Source organism: Alligator mississippiensis, chromosome 13, assembly GCF_030867095.1.
Source record: "Alligator mississippiensis isolate rAllMis1 chromosome 13, rAllMis1, whole genome shotgun sequence".
Lineage (NCBI taxonomy): Eukaryota > Metazoa > Chordata > Crocodylia > Alligatoridae > Alligator > Alligator mississippiensis.
Window position 1 is genome coordinate 25884606 of NC_081836.1, and position 22292 is coordinate 25906897.

Sequence of the window (22292 nt, forward strand, 5' to 3'; positions counted from 1 at the left end):
CTAATTGCTGTCACTGTCAATATCTGAGCTTCATGCCGGCTGGTGAGCTCTCCTAGTTTTTCTCTGTCCACCTATTTCTTTCTTGTGCCTTGTTGCCAGCTCATCCCACTTCTGGTCTAGGCACTTGATCATTACTAGTAGGACCTGTTTCCACGTGGACATGAGTTCTAGGTGTATTGCCTCGGTATTCTTCCCCAGCTGAACCATCTTGGTCTCATCTCCTGGGGTCTCTTGGTCCAAGCGTGCAGGTGGTTACTCACACTCTTGGGTCATCTGTGCTTCCTCTTTGCAGCCTCTAACTGTCTCTCTGACTTAGCTAAAGATGTTTTCAAAACTTCTAGCTCCTGGAGGTGATCCTAGTGCTCCACTGTGGCTGCTGCTAAGTGTTCAGTCAGCTGGGGCATTTATGGATGTGCTCTGGGAGGAGGGGAGGCACTTGAATTAGGGCAGCTCCAGGAGCCACTGATTAAAGCACCCAGAACATCACATGTATCAGAGTCTTTGCATTGAAAAATGTCAGTGGGGGCACTTTAACTAAAGCTCGTCTAACGAGCTTTAGTTAAAGCACCCCCCACCACCATTTTTCAGTGTAGGGATGCTGATACACATGATGCTGGTGTCTGCTTGATTTGATTATCGAGACTTGATCAATTAAGTCTGCTCCAAAATTCTGTAATTACAGCACATTGGAGCAGCCTCCCTGCATGTGTACACGTGCCTCTGGTTTCCAGCGAAACCGTCTTTGCCTGCAACTGGTCTGTCTCCTGTAACTTTCGTCTTGGAGCTTCTGTGGTCTCTCCCAGTGAGTGCACCTGGTTTTGGACCTTTTGAAGTTCCTCTTCTGTTCCAATGAGTGTGGTTCAGTATGCTTCACATTGTGCCTGTAACACTTCCCTCTCATGAAACTCATCATTCCCTGCACTTGATGGATCCCTTGTTTTCTTTAGTTGACTAATTTCCCTCTCTAATAACAAGACCTGATCTGTTTTGTCTTGCATGAGAGACTGAAGTTGGTTCATCTCCATGCATTTAGCTGCCTTTCTTGCCTCGCCTTGCTTCCAGAAGCATGTCTAGGGACTGCGTCTTCTCCCTGAGCTGTTTTCAGCCTCTGTGGTTTGCAGTTGGGCTTTCAACACATCACACCCTTCTGCCCTATGTTTTACCTCTATTTCCAGGACAGTCATCTTGTCCTGAAGCTTGTCAAGCTCTTGTTGCCACCTGCTTGCCTTCTCTATTTCTGCCGCTATTGTCTTTGCCATCTCTGCTGCCTGGATCTGGGATGTAGCCAACTCCCACCATAGTATTTGCACCTCTCCTTCAAGCTGGAAGCACTTTCATTGCCAGTTCTCCAGCTGCCCCTGTAATGTGTCAGCTCAGTCTTCTTGATACTTCAGTTGCTTCCCCCAGGCCTCTGTGACATGTTTTTGAACTTCTATGTGTTGGGCAAAGTTCAGCATTTTGACTATCTGTTTTGTGCAAACTTCTGCCAATCTTAAGGTCAGGTCATCCACTTTTCCTGCAGTGCGTTCAATATCCTTTCATGCATTCAGCTCTTTTCTGCCTCAGCTCTGATTAGCTTCTTGAATGCCCTAGTCCTTTCAGTCTCAACTGCAATCAAGCATCTAGCATCTTTTGACCCCCACTTTCTTTTTCCTGGTTTGCAAGTGTTTTTGGGTTTGCTGTTTTGAGACTTTTGGGTTTTTTAGCTCAGCTCAAGGGTCTTTCCTCATGCATAGCTTGCTTCCTTGTCAATGCACCACTGTAGAAGGCTCATGGCCACAAGGGCAGCCATGACACCCCCTGATGGCCATGCAGCCTCTGTCTGGCTCAGGCTAAACTGTAGCCCTCCCTTGATCCCATGCCTTGTTCTTATTGAAGGTTGTGTAAGAGAGGCTGTCCATGGTCCTGAGTGAGCCTGAGCCTGTGTCAGTCACTGCTGGGCCCCTCCTGGGTCCCTGTCATAGTCCTGCCTCCAGGTTAGTAGGCTATGTTGGCCTGTCCTTACCTCCCCAACTTCATAAAGCTTGTGACTATGCCCATTGAAGTCAATGGAACTGCTTGATAATGATAAAATTTAGCATATAATTACATACTTTGCTGATTCAGGACCATAGTAATTCCCTTAAAGGGGCTGACATTTTTTTTCATGGAGCACGCCCAAAAGCTTGCTAAGAACTTTTTTCCTGCTACTCAGTTGGTCTAATAAAATAGATCACATCTACCCAAAGAACCTTGCCTGCCTATGTCCTTAGACCAATATAGCTACAACCAAAAACCCATCTTGCATTAAGATTTAAACCCTGCAAACCCTTGGCTCTCCTCTGAACCCTACTGAATGCCTTATTCCTGTGAGTAAATGTTAGCAGGACATGGACCTGACAATATAACTATCTGCTTGGTAGTTCAGGGCCTTCAATAAAATGATTTATATTGAAATAGTTAAGAACAGCATTTAAAAAAAAAGCTGGCTCTCAGGTACACCCTGTTTATAGCAATTGCATCAATTCAATGCTTCCATTCAGATCTGTTGGTAAAACAGCATCACTGTTGAAATTTAACATGTTCTCATTATAATAATCTCAAGTGTCTGTCACTCCTCACTCTTTCCAGACCAATAAATCTTACCAGTGCTGCTGAGCCATGATTAGCATCATTTTATGTTACAGGTTCCAGCTTGTAGCGATCCTCAGACTTTTGTCCTTCATCAGACTTTGAGCAGCAACCTGTAACATTCGAGTAAAGCTAATCAAGGCTCAGCTGCCTGACTGAAATTTATCAGTCTGGAAAGAATAGAGTCTCTCTTAAGAGGATGTGACAGATGATGGAGGTTTTTACAATGAGAAGCATGTTAGATTTCAACCCTGATGATTCTTTACCAAAAGTCCTGAATGACAGCAATGAATTTACATTGTTGGTGCAATTGCAATGCAGTTTTAGCATAATTTACAACAAACCTTCTCTTCAAAATAACATTAAAAATACTTTAAAACAATCATTGTCCTAATGCCATCATTTTACTGATCAGGGACATGTACTTTTTCCTGGAAAAAGTGTAAAAATCAGTTAGTTGGAAAGAAATCAGTGTGCAAGTTCTTTGTACATATAAGGGCCTGATCCTATAATACGTGTAAGTAAAAGTTAGGAGGATCAGAAAGTTTTCAAAAACCTTAATATGGATATGCAAAAACAGATATACAACAGACTGATCTGGTTTTATAAATAGTGTGTAGTCAGTGTTTGGATGCTTTCCCAAACGTATTTTTAATTTGCTTTTTGTATTTTGTTATGCTCACGTGGAAACTTTTTTTAACTTTCGTGGGACCTTGGTAGGATACAGAGCTGCACTCCATAAGCTGCAGCAAAAGATCAAGACCTATTACCTTTCTCTGATAAATAATATTGGGTTGTACAGTAAACAAATATACTTTGATTAAGTATCCTTTAAATCATGGTCAGTGACATACATTTACAGTATGAAAAACCTTCTGTAAATGATCAGCCATATATGATAAAGTAAGTGTTTTGGGGTAGAGGGTAGTTATTTTGGTATTTGTATTTTAAGCTCAGAGGTGGCTTTGAGCAGAAATGGGCAAGTTCTGATATTTCCCTGTAGTTAGCCAGTAGCTAACTACATGTTTTTGTCATAAATGGTGAACTGCGGTGAGCGGCTTACTGCTTCATGAGTTCCAGCACAGACCCTGGATGGTTGTTTGTGTGCTGTGAAACAGTCTATGATCCATGAGACCAGGACAACCAACATCTGCTCTGGAGAGGGTGATGTGTATGTACTTTGGTTCTGCATGTTAACCAGCAAGAACTTTTTCACCTTTCTAACCCCCCTGAGTGGCTGGGTGGCCTGACTGGTGTTGTATTTTCTCACTTCCTCTTGTGGCCTCCTCCCCACACTGCCTTTTTGGAAGAAGGCACATGGACTATTATAGATACCAAGAAATATTTGGAAGCTATTCCATTTTTATTGGACAAACAATTCTGAAATTGAAGCTGCTTTTGGTGATGCTTCAGGCAGCAAGAATGTATCTGGGACCAAACCCTGTATCCTTGAAGAAAGATGTATGGAAACAAGAGGGAAGAAGCTTCTAGCTTCTTTGTGAGACGTGCAGAAGATCTGCCACTCTCATTGAAATCAGTGGGCACCTATACCTGAGTGTGGCGGCTGCTCCAACACGCTGGAATTCCATCACGTCGGAGCAGACTCAATTAATTGAGTCTCTGGAGAGTGGCATTTGCTGCACTCCAGCAGTCTCCTGCATCTTGTGTATCAGCATCCCTGCCCTTAAAAATGGTGGTGGGGATGGTTGAACTCAAGCTCATTAAACAAGCTTTAGTTCAAGCTCCCTGTCACCATTTTTAAGCACGGAGATGCTGATACAGGAGATGCAGCAGTGCTGTAATTAAAGTGGCTCTTGGACCTGCTCTAATTGAAGCACTGCATCCTCCACTCCCTCCCAAGCATGTGTAAAAGTGCCCAGTGGGAGTTGGAGGATCAGGCTATGTATCCCTGCTTTCAAAGAAGGATATGAACAGCTCTGTCTTACTCTCTGTCCACCTTCCTGCTGTTTCACCAGTCTATTTTTATACAGGTCAGTGATCCTCATTGAAGGAGCCCTGGCAGAACTGCGTAAGAAAGTGGGGTAGATACAAAACACCTCTGTCTTCCCTCTCACTGTACCACTTCTATTAGTGTTTCATTTGTGGACACAGCCCGGCCATGCTTGCATTTCTGCTGGACATGGTGGCAGGGAGAGGAAAGACCGTAAGAGGAATCGGGAGAGAGGATTGAGGCCTGGGCTGCATCTGAGGCTGCTGGGTGAGCACAGAAGGGAAGGATAGACACCTGCTGTTTGGAAGAAATTCAGCGTATGAATGGGTGTTCTTTTGAAGTGAGAGGAGAGTTGGGAATGGGTGACTCCAGTAAAAACAAGGTCAGGCAGATAGTAAAGGAACTTCTCTCTCAGACTCAGACATGTGGATTCAGTCCACATTCCTGCAGCCCTCTTAGGCTCAGCAGCTTCTCCAAGTATGGTAGAAAGCTCTGTTAATCTTGGCATGCTTGAGCATCAGCCACTCTAGGTGGGCTGTTTGAAGAACTTGTACTGCCTTGCACAGCCATGACAGTGAGACTCAGATAATAGGATTCAGGCAGTACATTCCTCTTTCTAAAAAGTCACAGCCAGTTTTGTACATCCACAATAACACTCTCCAGCCCTCAGCCAGGAAGTAACAACAAGCTGCCACTGAAGGAGGTGAGTGGGAAAGATTTCCACAGGTTGTTCAGGCATTCTGGTGCTGTTGTGTGGCAACATCTGTGAAACCTGAGCTTGTAAAATATTGGCTTCTGGTTTGATCTTTTTTAGTAACTCCCTGTGAGTGAATTCTCCATCACCATTTGGTTTCCTTCTTTCAGGATATTGAGAAGTGGGATCTAGACAAGATTCTCAAGAACCTGGAACATCAGGATGATGGAACTCACTCAGAAGAACCTGCTTTCCCTTCAGTGGATCACAGTAACTTCACAATAACCTTGCTGAAAATGTGTACAAATCAGTTCAGAATAGAGACTGCAAAACCCCTCAGTCCCTCAGATCCAACCGCTGCTCTTCTTTATATTGCTCCCTTTAATCTCTTCTTCACTGTCTGCAATGATGGCACCTTGACCATTTCCTTTGGATTTTGGTTCCAATGCTTAATTTCTCTTAACTTCAAGAATTTTCCTTACTGATTCTAGCCTAAGCTTTCCTTTACCTTTAGGCCACTGCTGCTTAGCATGTCAAGGCAGAATGTGTCTTTCAGTATATAAACTGTGTTGATGCCTCTGCTGATTTGTGCCCCATCCAAATGGGCCCGTGTTGCTGAGAAGTTAAAATCAGATTCCTTCAGGCAAGGAGGGACCACCCCTTGGAAGGGACCAGTGTTTCACCCAGTTAGCGCTGTCTCTTGCCTGTAGTAGGTATGTAAGCTGCTACAGGTAGGGGTCCATCACCTGGTGCTATAGCATTTTTACAGGCTGGAAAACAGGTCATCATACCTACTGCCATCTTAGAATCTGATCCAGTTTCCACTTGTCAATTGTAACAGGCTTCTAAGTCCCTAGGATCTGGCCGATTGTTTCAGGTTAATCTAAGCTCTATGACTGTGATTGGGGAATAGTGGTAGGGTTTAAGATAATCCAGTGGTTCCCAGTCTGGGTGCCACAACACCCTAGGCTGCCTTGAGAATGTTTCAGGGGTGCTATGCAGTGTTAGCACTGTTCGATGTGCAGACATGATTCACAAGATAAACCAAGAGGTTTCACATAGCAATCCATAGTGTCAAAACCATCCTGACCTGTTGTGGTCTTTCTGAGTTCTTTACAACATAAGAGTTACTCTATTTTCTTTCTGTAGTAAAAAATTGAGTGAAAGCTAAGAGCTGACTCTGAAGGGGTCCTGGAGTCTATTAGGAGGTGCCTTAAGTTTAAATAGGTTGAGAACTATTGGACTAGTGGATCTACATGGGAAATGGATAAATAGAATTAATCAATGAGAGACATGTCAACTCTGAAAATAAGTGTAAATCAGAGAGTTTGCCAGCTACACTGCAGTCACGATAGAAGAGGTTTCTAAAATATTCAGAGAAAAATTGTTGCATGTAGTTTTGCAATGATCATCATCCCTTTCTTTGTGACTATTCATTCTTATGTCTGTATAATGCATCCAGCACTAGAGCAGGAAAATCACCCCTCCTGACCACTGCCTTGTCTCCATCTTGTTGTCCCCTTTGGCTCTTCAGGGTTCCACTCTTCTCTCTGCTGCCATGCCTTGATGTTATTGTTAGAGGCACCCTGGCCTTGGCCCACTTTACTCTGGCTGGGTCCCTCTGCCTGATGTCTACTGTACCAGGACCCTAGGCTCCCAGGGCTTCAGCTCCAGTCCTTGTGTGCTCTAGGCCCCTTGGCCCTGATCTTGCCCCTTGCTTTCTGGCACCACAGTCCTTCAACTAAAAGGAGAAATCCCCTCCTTCACCATCTAGGATCTGGGGTGCCCTTGGCACCTTTCTTAGTGGCTTCCTCTGCCCCTACAGCTACAAGCTGGCCCTCCAGGATAAAAAAAATGAGCATCTGCTCCCAAATAAAAAGTCCTGCATCCTTGGGTTAACACTCACACCGTGGCAGCACTATGACATAGACTCAAAAACACTTTTATTTATTGTTGCCTGGTGACATAGAGGCTTTCTTCCAGCGCTCTTGCTGTCTTGAGTCCTTCTTCCATGGGTAGCTTGGCCTTTCTCCCCTGAGCTCTGCTTGCTGCAGCCAGTAAGACCAGACTACCCACTCTGATTCAGGCTTGTATCCCTCTTTGGGTCACCTGACCCACAATTTCTACCCCAGGCTTGTCAAACCTGGGGTGAGTGGCCATTTTATTCCAGAGCCCTCTGCCACTGTCAGTCTGTCTTGGAGGCTGGAGCTGGCCTGCTGATTCTTTGCTCCCTCTCCCTTTCAGTTATGTGGGAGGGGCCCCATTATAGCCTGACATCTCTTTCTTTTCATTCAAACACCCCATACCAATTTTGAACCAACAGGAAAATTACTAGGAGGTAAAAGACTGTTTTTCCTGATGCCAGGACCAAATTGTTAACTATCACAAAAGAGAGACATCAGGTCAAGTCCTTAGTTGGGATAAATCAGCAAAACTCTATCAATGTTAATGTATTTGGATCTGTCCCATTTTCTCTAGAGGCATCTATTGTAGTAAGTCCTGGATCTGGGCTTCCAGCGTGTGATTTAGCATACTGTCATAATTTAAGGTTTTGGAGGAAGATGCACCTTTTGCAAAAGCAAAGTGATATGTTCTGCTCCTACCAAGGGGTTAGAGCAGTCTCTGCTGCTTCTGCACAACAGCATCTTTTTCACCTCTCATGCTATTTCTGTTACTTGAACTTTCTCTACTTTGTTGAGAGTTCTAACCAGGGTGTCTCCTCTAGATAGATTAGTTTCTTTCTTTTTAATGAATAAATTAGAACTGCTCTTCATGTAATTCAAGTTAGGTCTTCCTCAGTTCTCTCTAGCACGGCCTCTGGCATCTGGGTAATTGTTTCCAATTCATCTTATCCTTAACCATTTAATGCGTCTTTACCAAGCTAGTACTTGTAAAATGGGTTAATGAATTTCTGGTAGCTGGTAGCGTGGTCCAGGAAATATGTTGCTGTAATACAGAGAAATTTCCATGACTTTTTTCCCAATTTTCTATGGTAAATTTAAGCCTGTCATCCTATAATTTCTCAGCAGTCCTTGCCCAGCTGAGAGAGACACCTGGGGCTAAATTCTGTTTTACCTTCACATGCCGAAGTGACACTTACTCATAAATGTGTAACAGCAATTTTTGGCACTTGCGTGCTGCTTAGATTACACATAGCTGTGCTTTCCCTGAATTTCTATATTGGGCAAGCTCAGTAGGTTGCATTCTGGGTTAAAGAGTGTTCTGGCAATGCCTAGCCCATAGTCTGCTGGCTAGAGCCTTCTATGGGGAAAAAAACGCAGCTTCAAACCACTTCTGGTTAAGGTGGGACATGGGGGCTAGAGTCTGTCTCCTGTTCTCTGTGCATATACCCTAGCCACTAGACTAATGGGCCAAGAGGTAAGAGGGTACTTTTCCTCCACCATTTGTCTATTGGCAAGTGCACACTCAGGCTGTTTCTGTTCTTTACAGATAGAAGTAAAATCCAAACTGTGTCCAACTATCAAAAATGGCCATTTCACAGCTCTGTACATGCTACATAGGTGTGTGAAATGAAATAGGATTTAGCCCTACATAGGTGTGTGAAATGAAATAGGATTTAGCCCATAATGCCCAGTGAAAGAAAATGAGAGTTGGACACCTAACTTTCCAAATCGTGCCAATGCCTCATAGCCATCATTTATCATTTTAGAAAAAATCTTATAATGAGTTCATGTCCTAGCAAAGGTCCTTCTTGCTGTAAGAAAGGAAATTGTTTTCTCTGATATCTTTTTGAGGAGGGGGAGGAGGAGGAAAAGGTATTTGGTCCAAGTAACCATATTAAAATCTGGGGAAAGGATACTTATGTGGATCTTTTAACCCTAGATTTTCTATTAAAATGTGGCCATTACATGCATTGTCCACAAACTGAGGCCTGTTGATTCACTCAGAGGTAGTACGCATCTAGTTTAAGGGCTCTTGAGCTATCAAAGGAATAAGCAGAAGTGCAGGGTTAAATATTTGGGAGACCAGCTTTGAGTTTTCTCCCACTCTGGGCCTCTCATCTTAAAGCTCTCCTCATAGATTAGACTTTGAATTGTACTTCTTATTGTCTTGTCAGAGTATGGTTCAGGCCAGTCCAGTTTCTTACATTGCTTTTCAGTCTGAGTCTTGGATTCTCACTTTCTGTCCTTCACCATTAATCTATATCTGAAGAGGGGAATCACAGTGCAACATCATTCTTTAAAACTAGGGATTGAAACTTCAATTTGAAGTCTCTGCATCAAATTTATTATTTACATCCCTTAGAATAGCTAATGTTCTTTTGAGGTTGCTAACATATATCATGTTAATTCCAGTAGGATCTAATTAACTAATGGCAACAAAACTAGCCCAATTCCATCTACCACCAGGTCAGAAGATTGCTCTTACAGCATGGCAAAGTGTACAGCCATAGCCTCTAGTTTTGATTATTGCAGCTAATTATTATAGACAGAGCTGGCAGCTCTGCCCGAAGTTAGGGTTGTCTGACAGTTCCTGGTATAAAATTGTGTTTTCAGTTGTTTATAACGTTGCCAGACTTTTCTCATTTAAGCTGTGTGTTATGTCCTTTTGGAAAGTTTGGGTCAAGAAAAGAAAAGAAAGCCATTTCTAAGAATAAAATTGAGAAAAAACATGTTTTGCTCCCTATAGTAGGGGGCTTGGTGCTGCTGCTAATTTAAGAGCAGGTAAGCTGCTGATGAAGCAGGTAGCAGGTGTAGCAGAAGGCAATCAGGAGCCACATGACCAAGAAGGGGGCTGGCCTTGCAGTATATAAGCTCAGAACCCAAGTTGGGCAGGTAGTCTGACCTGCGGAGCCACAGCGAGAAAAAGCTTCTGAACAAAGGGCTGCATGAAGGCTTCTCACTAACACCTAAACTGGGGTAAGCAAAACTGGTGGTTTAGAGATTGAAACATTAGGGGTAACAGAGGTCTCAACTAGCGTGGGGGCAAGGCCAGGGCCTGAGAGAGAGGGGCCAAGGTCCAGGAGCAGGGTGAGACCTGGGGCCAGGGATCCATAGCCTGTGAGGGGTGAGAACAAATGGGGCCAGGGAGCCCAGTGGTCTCAACTGGCCTAGGAGTGGGGCCAGGACCCAAGGATAGGGGTCAAAGCCTGAGGAGGGCCACAGTCGGAGACTGACAGGGCCAGGGATCCAGCATCTCCGAGAGGTAGAAACAGGGTCAGGGACCCAGGGCCTGGGAGCAGCCAAGGTAGGCAAAGTTCCCAGGTGTGGGTGGGAGGAGACAGAGACCTGAGCCCAGGTCTGGCATAGGATGCAGGCCTGGGCTAATGGGTGATTGGTAACATCTGAGGCTTGGGCATGGCTATAAGGGAAGACAAGAAGGCTACATAATTAGGCCGTAAGGTGATGAGCAGTGACATCATCTGTGTTGAAGAGATTGAGATCTCACTTGGGAAAGCCTGGGGTAGCCTCCTCTTTCTTAAAGTGATACATCAATATGTGGCAGGTGAGTGGAAGGGGAGATTGCCCAAAAAGAGCAAAGTTGACAAGCTCTGAGGGGGCTCCAGGGCCTTTGCGGCCATCCCTAGGGAAGACCCTATTATACCCCTCAAAACTCCTTACAACTGTTTTGCTTGAGTGTTATCAGACTTTGGAACTAAGACTTGAAGATTGGCATTAGGGTCATTCTGGTTATAAGGGATCTACCTTTTAATGTTCCAATGAAAAGTTGTCTCCATTTGGCTAAAATGGAAGAAGTACTTAGGTGCCTGAGGAAGCTTGTGAAAAATATCAGTGTGCACATACTCAGTAATGGTAGTAACTAGAGTTGAGTGACTGGGGGGCACAAGCCCTGGGCACCAATTTTGTGAGGGTGCAAGAACAGCTGCTGCTGCTGCTGCCCAGGGCGCAAACTGCTTGTTTTGCCTCTGCTCAATAGAGTTCATCAGCTAAATTCTTTAAGTCTCTGTACTGAGCATACTGCATTATTCCATCCCAGCTCCTTCACATATGTGCCATCTCCACAGAGCAACTAAGCATGCTCCAGGAGTTTTCCTGCTATTGCTGAATGAAGCTAGCATCCTGTGGTAAAAATAGTATATGCTTATCTAATTAAATATTGTTTCATAATGCAATATGTACATGGGATCTGAACTAAGGTTGCAGAGGCGGTCTGACTTTGGGCACTGTCTGACTTTTAAGTGCTTAACTTTGTTATAACAATAGCTTCTTTTTAAAACAATTTATATAGAAAATCTTCTCAATTTGAAGCAGGATGCAAATTACTTTTCTTTTCCCTCCCTCTCTGAAAAAACCATGATAAGGAGTTGCAAGTAAATACTGTCAATTCTTCACTTCCTATCTTCCCTTTCTTCCTCCTGTCTTCCTTCTGTTTCTTCATCTAAGTCTTCCCCTCATTCTGCCCTTTTCACTGCAAGCCATAGTCCAGATTACAAGGAAGCATACATGGATTTAAGGATATGTTACTACCCCACTACAGCTATCCTGAGACTGCTGCCAGGACACAAGCTCTGCCCACTCACTCCACATATCCTGCTTGCTAAAAAACACTGAGTCCAGGGATACACTTTTTAGCATATGTCCAGGGATATTCTCTGGATCTCTATTTTGGGCAAGCTTCTGGGAGATGCTGGTACACCCAGCAGTGCTGTAATAGTGACCAGACAAAATGGCTCTTAAGCACACACCAAGCAGAAATAAATGTGGACATAGTTCTTTAATCTGATCTAAGGGACTCTGGGGGATTGAAACTGATGCTCTAAAGTGCCACAAGAAGATGGAAGCTATACCAGTTTATATTCCCTGGATTCCCCTCTTACCAGTAGTATAACTAAGGGGAGGGAGGAACAGGACACCAGCCCGAAGCAGTGAGCTGGGCAGGGTCACAACAGTAACTGTCATTGCCAGCCTGACACTGATAGGAGCAGCTGCAACCCAGCCACTGCCCCACGTGCCACTACCATCCAAGGCGCAGGACTGACATACCTTTTAGTTTAGTTCTGTTTGTCTGTCTGGCCTGTCATGGTACATCTGCACTCCAGAGGCCCAGTTTCCACAGAGTGCTCAAGAAGAGCTGGGGCAGTCAACAGCAGAGAAAGGATGGACCATTAGAGCTCCATTAATTTTTCTTTAAGAAAAGAAGAGTGTTAAATTGTTGATCTGGTTTTGAATTGAAGCCAGACTTTGATTGCCAGGTTAGGATAACCTTCATATTATTCCTATTTCTGTAACTTGCTGCAGGCAAAGTAATAAGACAAGAAAGGGAAAGTTGAACTACTTCCTTACAACAACAAGACCATAGTAAGGGATTTTTTAATTTCTCTGTTCATCCATAGAGACTTGGATTGCTAGATCTGAAAGTAGGCTCATGGCAAAGCTAGAAGAGTTGTGTGCCAAGCAGTCCAAGGCATTGGCCCTACAGCACAGAAGGTCATCATCAGCCAAGAAGTAGGTCCTTTTCTCTAAGAGTTAGGTTTTTCTATACATTGGGTGGTTGTGATCAGGAGCAAGAATGCCTAAGAATTAGTGGTTTCACTTGGGCATTTCTCCCTAGTCCGGTATTTAACATCATGCTAGAGATGTGCCCAAGTAGGCTTTTATTTTATTTTTTTCTTAAAGGGATAAATTGCACATATTTATGGTGATGTTTATAGATTTTTATTTATTTATTTATTTATTTTAAATATAGATTCATAGATGTTAGGGGCTGGAAGGGACCTGACAAGATCATCAGGTTCAGGCCCCCTGCACTAGGTCAAGAAAGACTGCTGGGGTCAGATGACCCCAGCAAGGTGGGTGTTGAGACGCTTTTTGAAGATCTCCAGGGTAGGTGATTGTACCACCTCTGGGGGGGAGTCTGTTCCAAATCCTTGGTACTTTAATTGTAAAGAAGTTTTTTTTTCCTTATGTCCAATCTGAAGCAACCTTCAGTCAGCTTGTGCCCATTGTTTCTTGTTTTCCCCTGGTGTGCCTGGGTGAACAGATGCTCCCCCAGGCCCTGATGCATATCCCTAATATACTTATAGGCTGCCACCAAGTCCCCTCTAAGTCTTATCTTCTCCAGGCTGTACAGTCCTATGTCTTTTCATCTCTCCTCGTATGACCTGGTCTCCAGACCTACTAATCATGCACATGGCCCTCCTTTGGACTCTCTCGAGCTTCTCCACATCCTTCCTGATGTGTGGCACCCAGAACTGGAGGCAGTACTCCAGCTGCGGTCTCACCAAGGCCAAGCAGAGTAGGAGGGTGACATCCCTCATCTTGCTTGAGATGCATTGGTAGATGCATATCAGTGTTTGATTTGCACTGCAGCTACAGCATCGCATTGGTGGATCATGTTTGTTCTGTAGTCTATCATGACCCCCGTTTCTTTCAGTTGTGGTGCTGGCAAATGTAGCACTGTCGTCTGTAAGTGTGTTGCAGATTATTTCTCCCCAGATGAAGCACTTTACATTTCTCCGTGTTAAATGTTACCAGGTTATGATCTGCCCATCTTGCAAACTTGTCCAGGTCAGCCTGTATCCCCAGCCTGTCCTTGAGCATGACCGTACTCCCCCATAATTTGATGTCATCTGCAAACTTTGCCAGTAGGCTTTTAATCCAAGTAATTGATGAACATGTTGAAAAGTACTGGTCTGAGTACTGAAGCCTGAGGGACGCCAGTGGTCACCTTCCACCATGTTGACTTAGTTCCATCTGTTAATACTCTCTGGGTCCTACCTCAGAACCAGTAACAGACACCAGACCATAAAGTAGTCGAGGCTGCATTTTCCCAATTTTACCATGAGAACATCATGGCGGAGTGCTCCTCCCATGAGATATCAGGATAGTTGAAGTTGCCCATGGCAACCATACACTGAGAGCGTACAGCCTCTGGCAGTTCCCTAGCAAATGCAAGGTCAAGATCTTCCTCTTGTTTAGGAGTCTACTACAGACCTCCTATTGTTATATCATCTTTACTGTATTTCCCCCTGTCATGGTGTAGGGTCCCCAGGGAAGGCTATGATGTCCCTAGGGCTCCGTGACCGTGCCAGTCTTGACCAACGGGCACCCTTTTCCTCTCCTGCCACATTCTGCTAGTAATTATAATAAATTGGAAGGCTGCCCTCAAGTTTACGTATGGACACGGTCCTGATGGACCCCGCTGAACCCTGTGGGTTCTTGGACCCCTTTTGGGTCCCACTCAAAATGAATGGCTCACGGGACACCCTCAGCCTTATGGGCTATATGTGTGGCTCCAAAACTACCCCTTTACCACACCCCAAGCCTTGCAGATGGCATTCAAACATTGTTTCTTTGAGGCCTTAGTTTAGCTCAGCTTCCTGTCATTGCTGGGCTCTGCTCACCCCCTTTGTCTCTGTGCCCCCTGGTGCTGGGCTCTGCTCACTGTAGTGGGCCCCAGTGAGGCCTCCTCCTCCCCCAATAGCCTCAGCCCGGTCCACTGGTCTATAAACAGCAACCAAAATGAGCCCCTGGGCTATAACATAATACAACTAGTTCAGGGTGCGCTCTGTCCCTTTAAAAGAGTCAACCCCCCCCAGCATTAAGTGCCTTGTAGGCCAGGGTACCTGGTGAGCTCCTGGAGCCCCATTATCCCTATGTATAGCATATCAGGTGGCCACAACATCTCTGGGCAATTCTTTTCTGCAGACTCCTTCCCCTGGCTGCTGCCAGAGAACTAACCCCTGATGGCCTCAGCCCTGGGGTTTATATGTGCCCAGGGCCCTGCCTTCTTCCAGTCAGCTGAATGGGTGCAGGTGGAGGCTAATTTCCTTGTTAGCCTGCTGCCATAGTAACCTACACCTGTAGGGGTTTCTGCCTGGCTCCTAGGCCCTCTCCCTAGGGAGTTTCTGCTCTTAAAGGAGCAGGCACTTTAGTACCCTGCAACACCCACGTAATCTAACCCAGAGGGTCTCAAGTCACCCTTCTTGGGTGCCAAACTCCAGTTTTAGGGAAGCTTACTGATCCTTCACATAAAGAGCTACACCCTCTCCCTTTCTAGCAACACGGTCTCTCCTGTACCTGTGGTTCAGTCATAGGTGGAGTCTCACTAGGACTCTGTTATTCCTATGAGATGGTATTGATTTTTGTGTAGCAGAAGGGCCAGTTCCTCCTGCTTTTTTGAAGTCCAAGTATATGACATCAACCTCATTTCCCTTATCCAGGTGGTGAGTTACCTGATCATAGAAGGAAATGAGGTTGGTCTGCCATGACCTGCCCACAACAGCCATGTTGGCTCTCCTGTAGAATACTACCTTCTGTTAGCCTATCAAAAATGGATTCTTGGATAATTTTTCCCAGGATTTTACCAAGGATTGAGGGCAAACTGATTGGCCTGTAATTCCCTGGGTCCTCCTTTCTTGAAGATAGGCACCACACTGGCCCTTTTCCAGTCTTCTGGAACCTCTCTCGAGCACCATGAGTCCTCAGATAGCTTTGCCATAGGTTGCACGATGATGTTGGCCAGTTCTTTTAGCACACTCGGGTGTAGTTCATCCGGTCCTGCCAACTTTTAGCTATCCAGCCTCTTTAGGTGTTCCCACACAAGATCTCCACCAACTATGGGAGAGTAATCACCCCCCTCATGATCATCTTGTATCCTGTCAAGCAGGCTAACGCCCTTGGAATACTGACGCAAAGTATTTGTTTAGGAGCTTGGTTTCCTCCTGTGTCATTTATCAGTTGTCCCATTTCGTCCACCAGGGGCCCCATGTTTTGTTTTGTTTTGTTTCTCCGACTTCCTACATATCTAAAGAAGGACTTTTTGTTGTCCTTGATTCTAATTGCCAACTTGAATTCGGTTTCTGCATTTGCTTTTCTAATCGGTTTCCTACAGGTGTGGGCTATTGCTGTCTACTCCTCTTTGGTGGTAATTTCTGACTTCCATCTCCTTATAAGCTTCTCTTTTCAATTTCGGGAGATCCATGACTTCCCTATTGAGCCAAAGTGGTCTTCCCGCCCTTTTGCTGCCTTTCTTATGAAAAGGAGTGTATTTCCTTTGTGCTCCTAGGATCACTTCCTTGAGGAAAGACCACTCTTCTTGTACTCCCTTCTCCATTGGACCACGGTCCCCCAAGGCCTCGCCAACCAATCTCCTAAGCTTGTGAAAGTCAGCTTTTCTAAAATCAAGGATTTCTAGTCTACTGACTGATTCCACATCTTACGGTGGATGGAGAAAGTGATCATCTCATGGTCACTGTTGCCTAGTTTCCCTTTGATCCTCAGGTTGCTCTAGATTGTCTCCTTTGGTCAGAACCAAGTCCAGGACTGCCTCACCCCTGGTCAGCCCATAGACTTCTTGAGTCATAGCTCTTCAATGCAAGTGAGGAAGCTTTGTGAGCAATAAGATCTTGCTGAGTGCTCGTCCCATGAGATGTCTGGATAGTTGAAGTCGCCCATGATAACCATGCTCCGAGAGTGTGCAACCTCTGCCAGTTCTCTAGAGAACTCCTGGTCGAGCTTTTCCTTTTGGTTCAGAGGTCTGTAGTAAACCCCTTCATTCAAATCCCTTACTCCATGCTCTCCTTGTGTCTTGACCCAGGGGGTCTCAAGTCGCCCTTGTTTATTGCCAATTTCTGCTTCTAGGGAGGTATACTGTGCCTTCATGTAGAGAGCAACTCCTCCACCCTTCTTCCTAACACAGTCCCTTCTATGCAAGGTGTAGCCCTTTATACCTGTGGTCCAACCTGGTGGGACTCCACCTATGATTGAAAGGAAGAGGTAAACAGAGCCCACTAAAACAACACATTGCAGCAAGGGCCCCATAAAACACATGGGGCAACACATTGCAGCAGAGCCCCATAAAACAACACATTGCAGCAAGGGCTTGCAAAGTCAGTGGCTCTCAGAGTTACACAATTGGCATTGACATTGAATTTCAGTGAGATTTAAGCATCTGAGAACTCCTTGCAAATCCCAGTCCAAATGATCTAATCTATGCATTGGTGCCCAAACTACATTCATACTGGATGTAGCCCAATTCATACATATTGAAAACAGCCAATTCAAGGCCCATTGAAACAGATTCCCTTAGCCTAAGAAGACTAGGAAGATGGTCTAAGTGACTTGAACTTTGTTCAAACTGAAGGGTGAGATGTACCTGCCAGGGAAATCAGAGAGGAGGAATTTTACAGCAATTAAATTTGTCTGTCTTGGAGATTTGAAAACTTTTTGGGGTAGAAACTTTCTTTTATTGGGGTGTTCAACAATACCACACATGTCAGCGCTTGAAGTGGGGCGGGGGGAGTCACTAACATTACAATAAGGAAACCTAAATGATCAGAGGATTGTTGTCATCCACCTGAGGATAAAAGTCAGAACATCATAATCAGTTCTCTAAGCAGACATGTATTGATATCTTCTCTGGAGGCTGACTCTAAATATCACTTCTTGCCTAGTCTGGTCAGGGTGACATATATGACTGTCTAGAACTTTAACTGAACCAAGTTGTTGTTTAGGTCACAATATGGGAAAGTTGAAAATCTCTCTCTGACTTTTTTTTTTTAAATTTCAAGCACTTTTAACTATTTGGAAATAGACAATTGCATTCAATCCTGTCTAGCCCAGGTCCACATCAGTAATATGACAGCAGTGTGCTGTGAACATAGATCTGAACTTTTTATGCCAAGGGTAATCTGAATTTGGAAGATGCAAAATTTTAATCCTGGCATTTATATTATTTTATAATAGGCAAAGTCTGAGTCTGAACCTGTGCAGTAGCAAGGAGCACAGTATTCTTCTTGATCGTTTATTTATTTATTTATTTATTTATTTATTTATATCCTCTGGCCAGTTTAAACACACATGGCATTGAAACAATGATTTCTATTCTCAGAAAAATTGTCTGCATACCACCTCCACCAAGCTGTCGAAGTATGAAGATAGTGGAACTACAGTACCATGCAGAGCCCCAGACAGTATATATAGATTTAAGGGATGCTAAACCACAGAAATCTGAGTTGCCACCCAATGAAAAGATGAGGTAATTACTGGGCTCTGAAGTTATTTTAAAAAAGAGAGCGAGAGAAACAGAGCAGAAATCTGATTCTGTCTGTCTCCTGCCCTTTGGGGAATGTGCCTGTCTCACCTTCCTGAATGTCCATGCCCTTCATACAGAAAGGGTGGCCCTCTAGTGGAGAGAGAGAGAGAGAATCTTTTAAAGGGAAAGTACCTGGCCAGAAATCCAGGTGGACAGCTAAGTGATTTTCTAGTTATGGTTTCTGAATTTCCTATGAGTCTAAATGATGTTTGGACAGCAAGTTCTGGGAGCCTAGACTCTTCCCAAGACAACAGGGAGTTCTGGCAATGGATCTCCTCACTCTGGGGGGGATGTATTTGCTTTCTTCCTGAGATGTAGCCTTGCTGAAAATGGTAGTCTGAAGAAAAGTGGGTAGATAATAAAGGCCAGGGAGGTACTTTTAAATGCTGTTGTCTTACAACATGAGTCTAGCTGTATTTTAATAAAGTCTTAATTTAACTTGTGGGGATAATAAATCTTCAGTAAACTCAAATTTAGCTTAAATTAAACTGTTCAGGTAGAGATAGTTACAAAATAATTTATCCTGGGCCATGAAACAATGTTAAAATGTATTATTATTATAGCATTTCATACATAACAGTTTAGTTACTTGGGTACATGCTGTTGTGAAGATGACCTGAGGAGCTGACCTTAAACTTGAATGCTTAATTTATTTTAAGATGACCTAAGAAGCATTAATCCTTAATGGGAGGGGGGGGGGGGGTTGCACTGTGCATCAGATTCTTAGCTTGTGTAAACCAGCATAACTCCAGTGGAATTCTGTTAGTTGATACCAGGTAAAGATCTGATCCCCAAAATCTTTTCTCTACCTTCTCCTTGGTTTAAATTTATATGCCAGAAGGGATGAATAAATGCCACAGATTGGCTTGTTGCTATTGTAACAATGAGAAGAGGTGTCCAATAATCATTTATTCCATTTGTTTCAAGCTCAAGTGAAAGCTCCACAGATGAGGAGGAAGATATGATGGCTGAGAAGCATCACATCGCTAAGGAAATAATACCAGATTCTTCCCTGGGATTACGGTACCAATTACTTGAAACATCACCTTTTTTGTGAAACTGAAATGTTCTAAATATGTTCTGACTAATATCTCACTCGTTAAAATAGCTTATGGCAGTGATCCCTAAAGCAAAATTGTGCAATTATAATCACTAAAACAAAACGTTTTGGTGTTGCTCCAGCAAATCAGTCTGTGTTCTTTCTGCTGAAGCCACAATGAAAATTCTGCAGTTACAGCATAACTGTTGATCCTTGAGTCAGGATACAGTTCACCTTGCTGTTTCACAAGTCCATGAAATCCTTAGGGACATCAGAATAAGAGCTTGTTTTTGTCAGATAATGAAGCAGACATCTCAAGATGCATGTGTAGTAGACATGAGTAGCAGGAAAATGATATTTGTTTCTGGAGACACTGAGTGACATGACAGGATCCTTTTATTTAAAAAAAAAAAAAGTCAGAATCAAATATTTTAAAATGAGGGATATTCCCTCATTTAAGCCTTTTATTAGGGGAAAACATGATTAACAAGGCACTAGAAATGGCCAGTAATCTAAAGAGATTATTCATTGCATTGTATAGGAAGAGAAACTCACAAAACTTTTTCACTATTTAGTTACAATGCGTAGTCAGGGAATTTTTGAACTGTAAAGCCACAATAAAATATTAAAGAAACAAAGAAGCATAACAAAATATCTCTCTCCAAATAGGTGTAACAGAAACCCTTCAGAGATGCCAAAGAGCAATGCAGTTTTATGTTCTTAGGGCATTTTTACATGTGCTCTGGGGGTGGGGTGGGGGAGTATTTTTAATTAGGCTCTGAGAGCCACTCTAATTAAAGCACCTGGAGCATCTCATGTATCAGCATCCCTGTACTTCACAATGGCAGCAGGGGTGCTTTATTGCTCATTGAACAAGCTTTAAATAAAGCACCTCTGCCACCATTTTGAAGTATGGGGAGGCTGATGCATGACATGCAGAGGTTGGCTGGAGCACAGTAACTACCATGCTCTGTCAGACTCAATTAATCAAGACTACCCCACACTGTAATTACAGCACATCAGAGTAGCCTCCCAGCTTGTGTACAGGCACCCTTAGGTGCTTTGTATAGAGGATGGTGAGTGGCACAACACTTTCAGGCCACAGCCTCTAACTTGGGGTCTGAGCTTGCCAACACAGCTGCTCATCCCAGCCTACCACCCTACAGCTAACTGTTTGGATTGATCCAGGCTGGCTTAAAGCCTCCATTTTAGCCTAAATCTCCACCTACTCCCTGTCACTGGTGTGGCCAGCTATGTTCAGCTGACTCCACTTCCCCTATATTATACCCCTGTGCAGGAACAGGAAGTGTCTGGGCAACAAGTCCCAACCTGACTCAAGACTGCTTTACAAGTCCTTTTGACTTGATCCTTGACTCTGATCTCCTGGCTTCTTGACTCGGCTCGCTTCTAGACCCCATTCTATGATTGACCTCCAGGGTTCCTGATGCAGTTTGTTGTCAGATTCTGCTCACTCATACTGACTCTGGTTGCCATCTCAATCCCTGAGTGGCCCCAGACCAGGCCATGCACATCCTGGTGTGACACATTTCTCCAGAGGTTTATTCAGAAAGCTTGAAGATGCTTAGAGAGAGCCAATGTTAAAGCACAGGGGGATGTCTGAACTGTCACCCATCTTAGTGTTTCCAGTCACCCCTAGTCGCACTTCGATAATAGTGGCATACCGGGTTCCTGAAGTTAGGCAAATCATGACACATGCTTGTAATACCAACCTTTTTTCTGCTGACCTGGTGGTTAGAATATTTACTCAAGTCACAGGAGACTTGGGTTTTAGTGTCTATTCAACCCAAGGGGTTTTGAATCTACAACTTCTTGGGAAAGTGGACAAACAGGCTAGGTGAAGACACTTTCCACCCTTTCTGCTGAAGCTGGCTTACTGGGCAGCCAAGAGTACAAAAGTCATAGGGACAGAAAGAGAACACATAAGAGAATCTCTCTCCGTAACCTAGTGTTTAGGAAACTCCACTGTAAAGGAGGAGCCTTTGGTTGTGGCCCCAACTTCCCAGCTCTATTCATGCATCTTACTTCAGAGTCAGTGGTTTAAAAAAACAGGAATTAACCTGGCAGCAGGAACCAGCAGTAACTCCGTTAGATGAGCACTTGAATAACTTTAGCACGGGAGTAATCACTGCTCTCATACTTAATTATTCATAGATTCATATTCATTATGTGTAGGCTTGCATGCTGAATCTGGGTTTATATTCCTCCCCCTGTGTGTGCTGAGTATTATCTTTAGAAATCCTTGCCTAGATCCTAATGATGCACATACATCTGCATTGGGACAAGCATAACATTATATTTCATTTTGTTGCAGTCAATTACTCTTATTTTTTTTTAAAGAGTTTTGAAAGAAATTATTTGCTGAGGAGTAGAGCCCAACAACTCAGAATGAGTTAGGAGCTGGGAACTCCATTTCAGAAGTCAGAAAAGAGCAGAGGCAATTGGATGCACTGGGGGCTCTAATTTATGCTTGTGTCATTCCAGAAGCTGTGTGTCTATAAATCTGGATTAAGGGAAAGTAGGACCCAGTGAACTGAACTGTCATTGGTTTTAATGTTTTTAAAATACACTAATAAAATGCCAGATGATTATCACTATCCTGTCCCATTCCCACAGTAGGCAACCTTATACTCTGGGCAGTCAGAAATCCATGGATTGGATGCATATTTTTTTCGTATTTACCAGGGCTCTGTGCTGGTGTCATTCTGCTGATCTGAGTACAGAAATCATTGTCTCTCATCTCAGGGAGATTTCCAGCCCTGTAGAATGTTACTCCTTCTATACCAGCTCTCGCCTTGATCGTCCCCTGCTCCTCCTTGTGGGGAGGCCAGAAAATTCCTTTAATTTATTTACTAAATGTCTATTGAAACCCCCATGCATGCAGAACAGGGTCAGATTAGATTCCAAAGGATTCACCTAGCTCTGCTGTTTCTTCCATAATGAGGAGACAACAAAAATACAGA

At 43.9% G+C, this 22292-nt stretch overlaps 1 protein-coding gene across 1 annotated transcript in view; it reads left to right on the top strand.

The window, feature by feature from the left end:
- The window catches only part of DNAAF8 (dynein axonemal assembly factor 8), a 209555-nt gene that overhangs the window by 18059 nt on the left and 169204 nt on the right, over positions 1-22292 (top strand). The window contains exons 5-8 of the mRNA XM_059716730.1: positions 5426-5525; positions 12571-12682; positions 18069-18215; positions 19200-19295. Coding sequence (XP_059572713.1) covers positions 5426-5525; positions 12571-12682; positions 18069-18215; positions 19200-19295 — 455 coding nt within the window. The remainder of the gene's footprint in view (positions 1-5425; positions 5526-12570; positions 12683-18068; positions 18216-19199; positions 19296-22292) is intronic.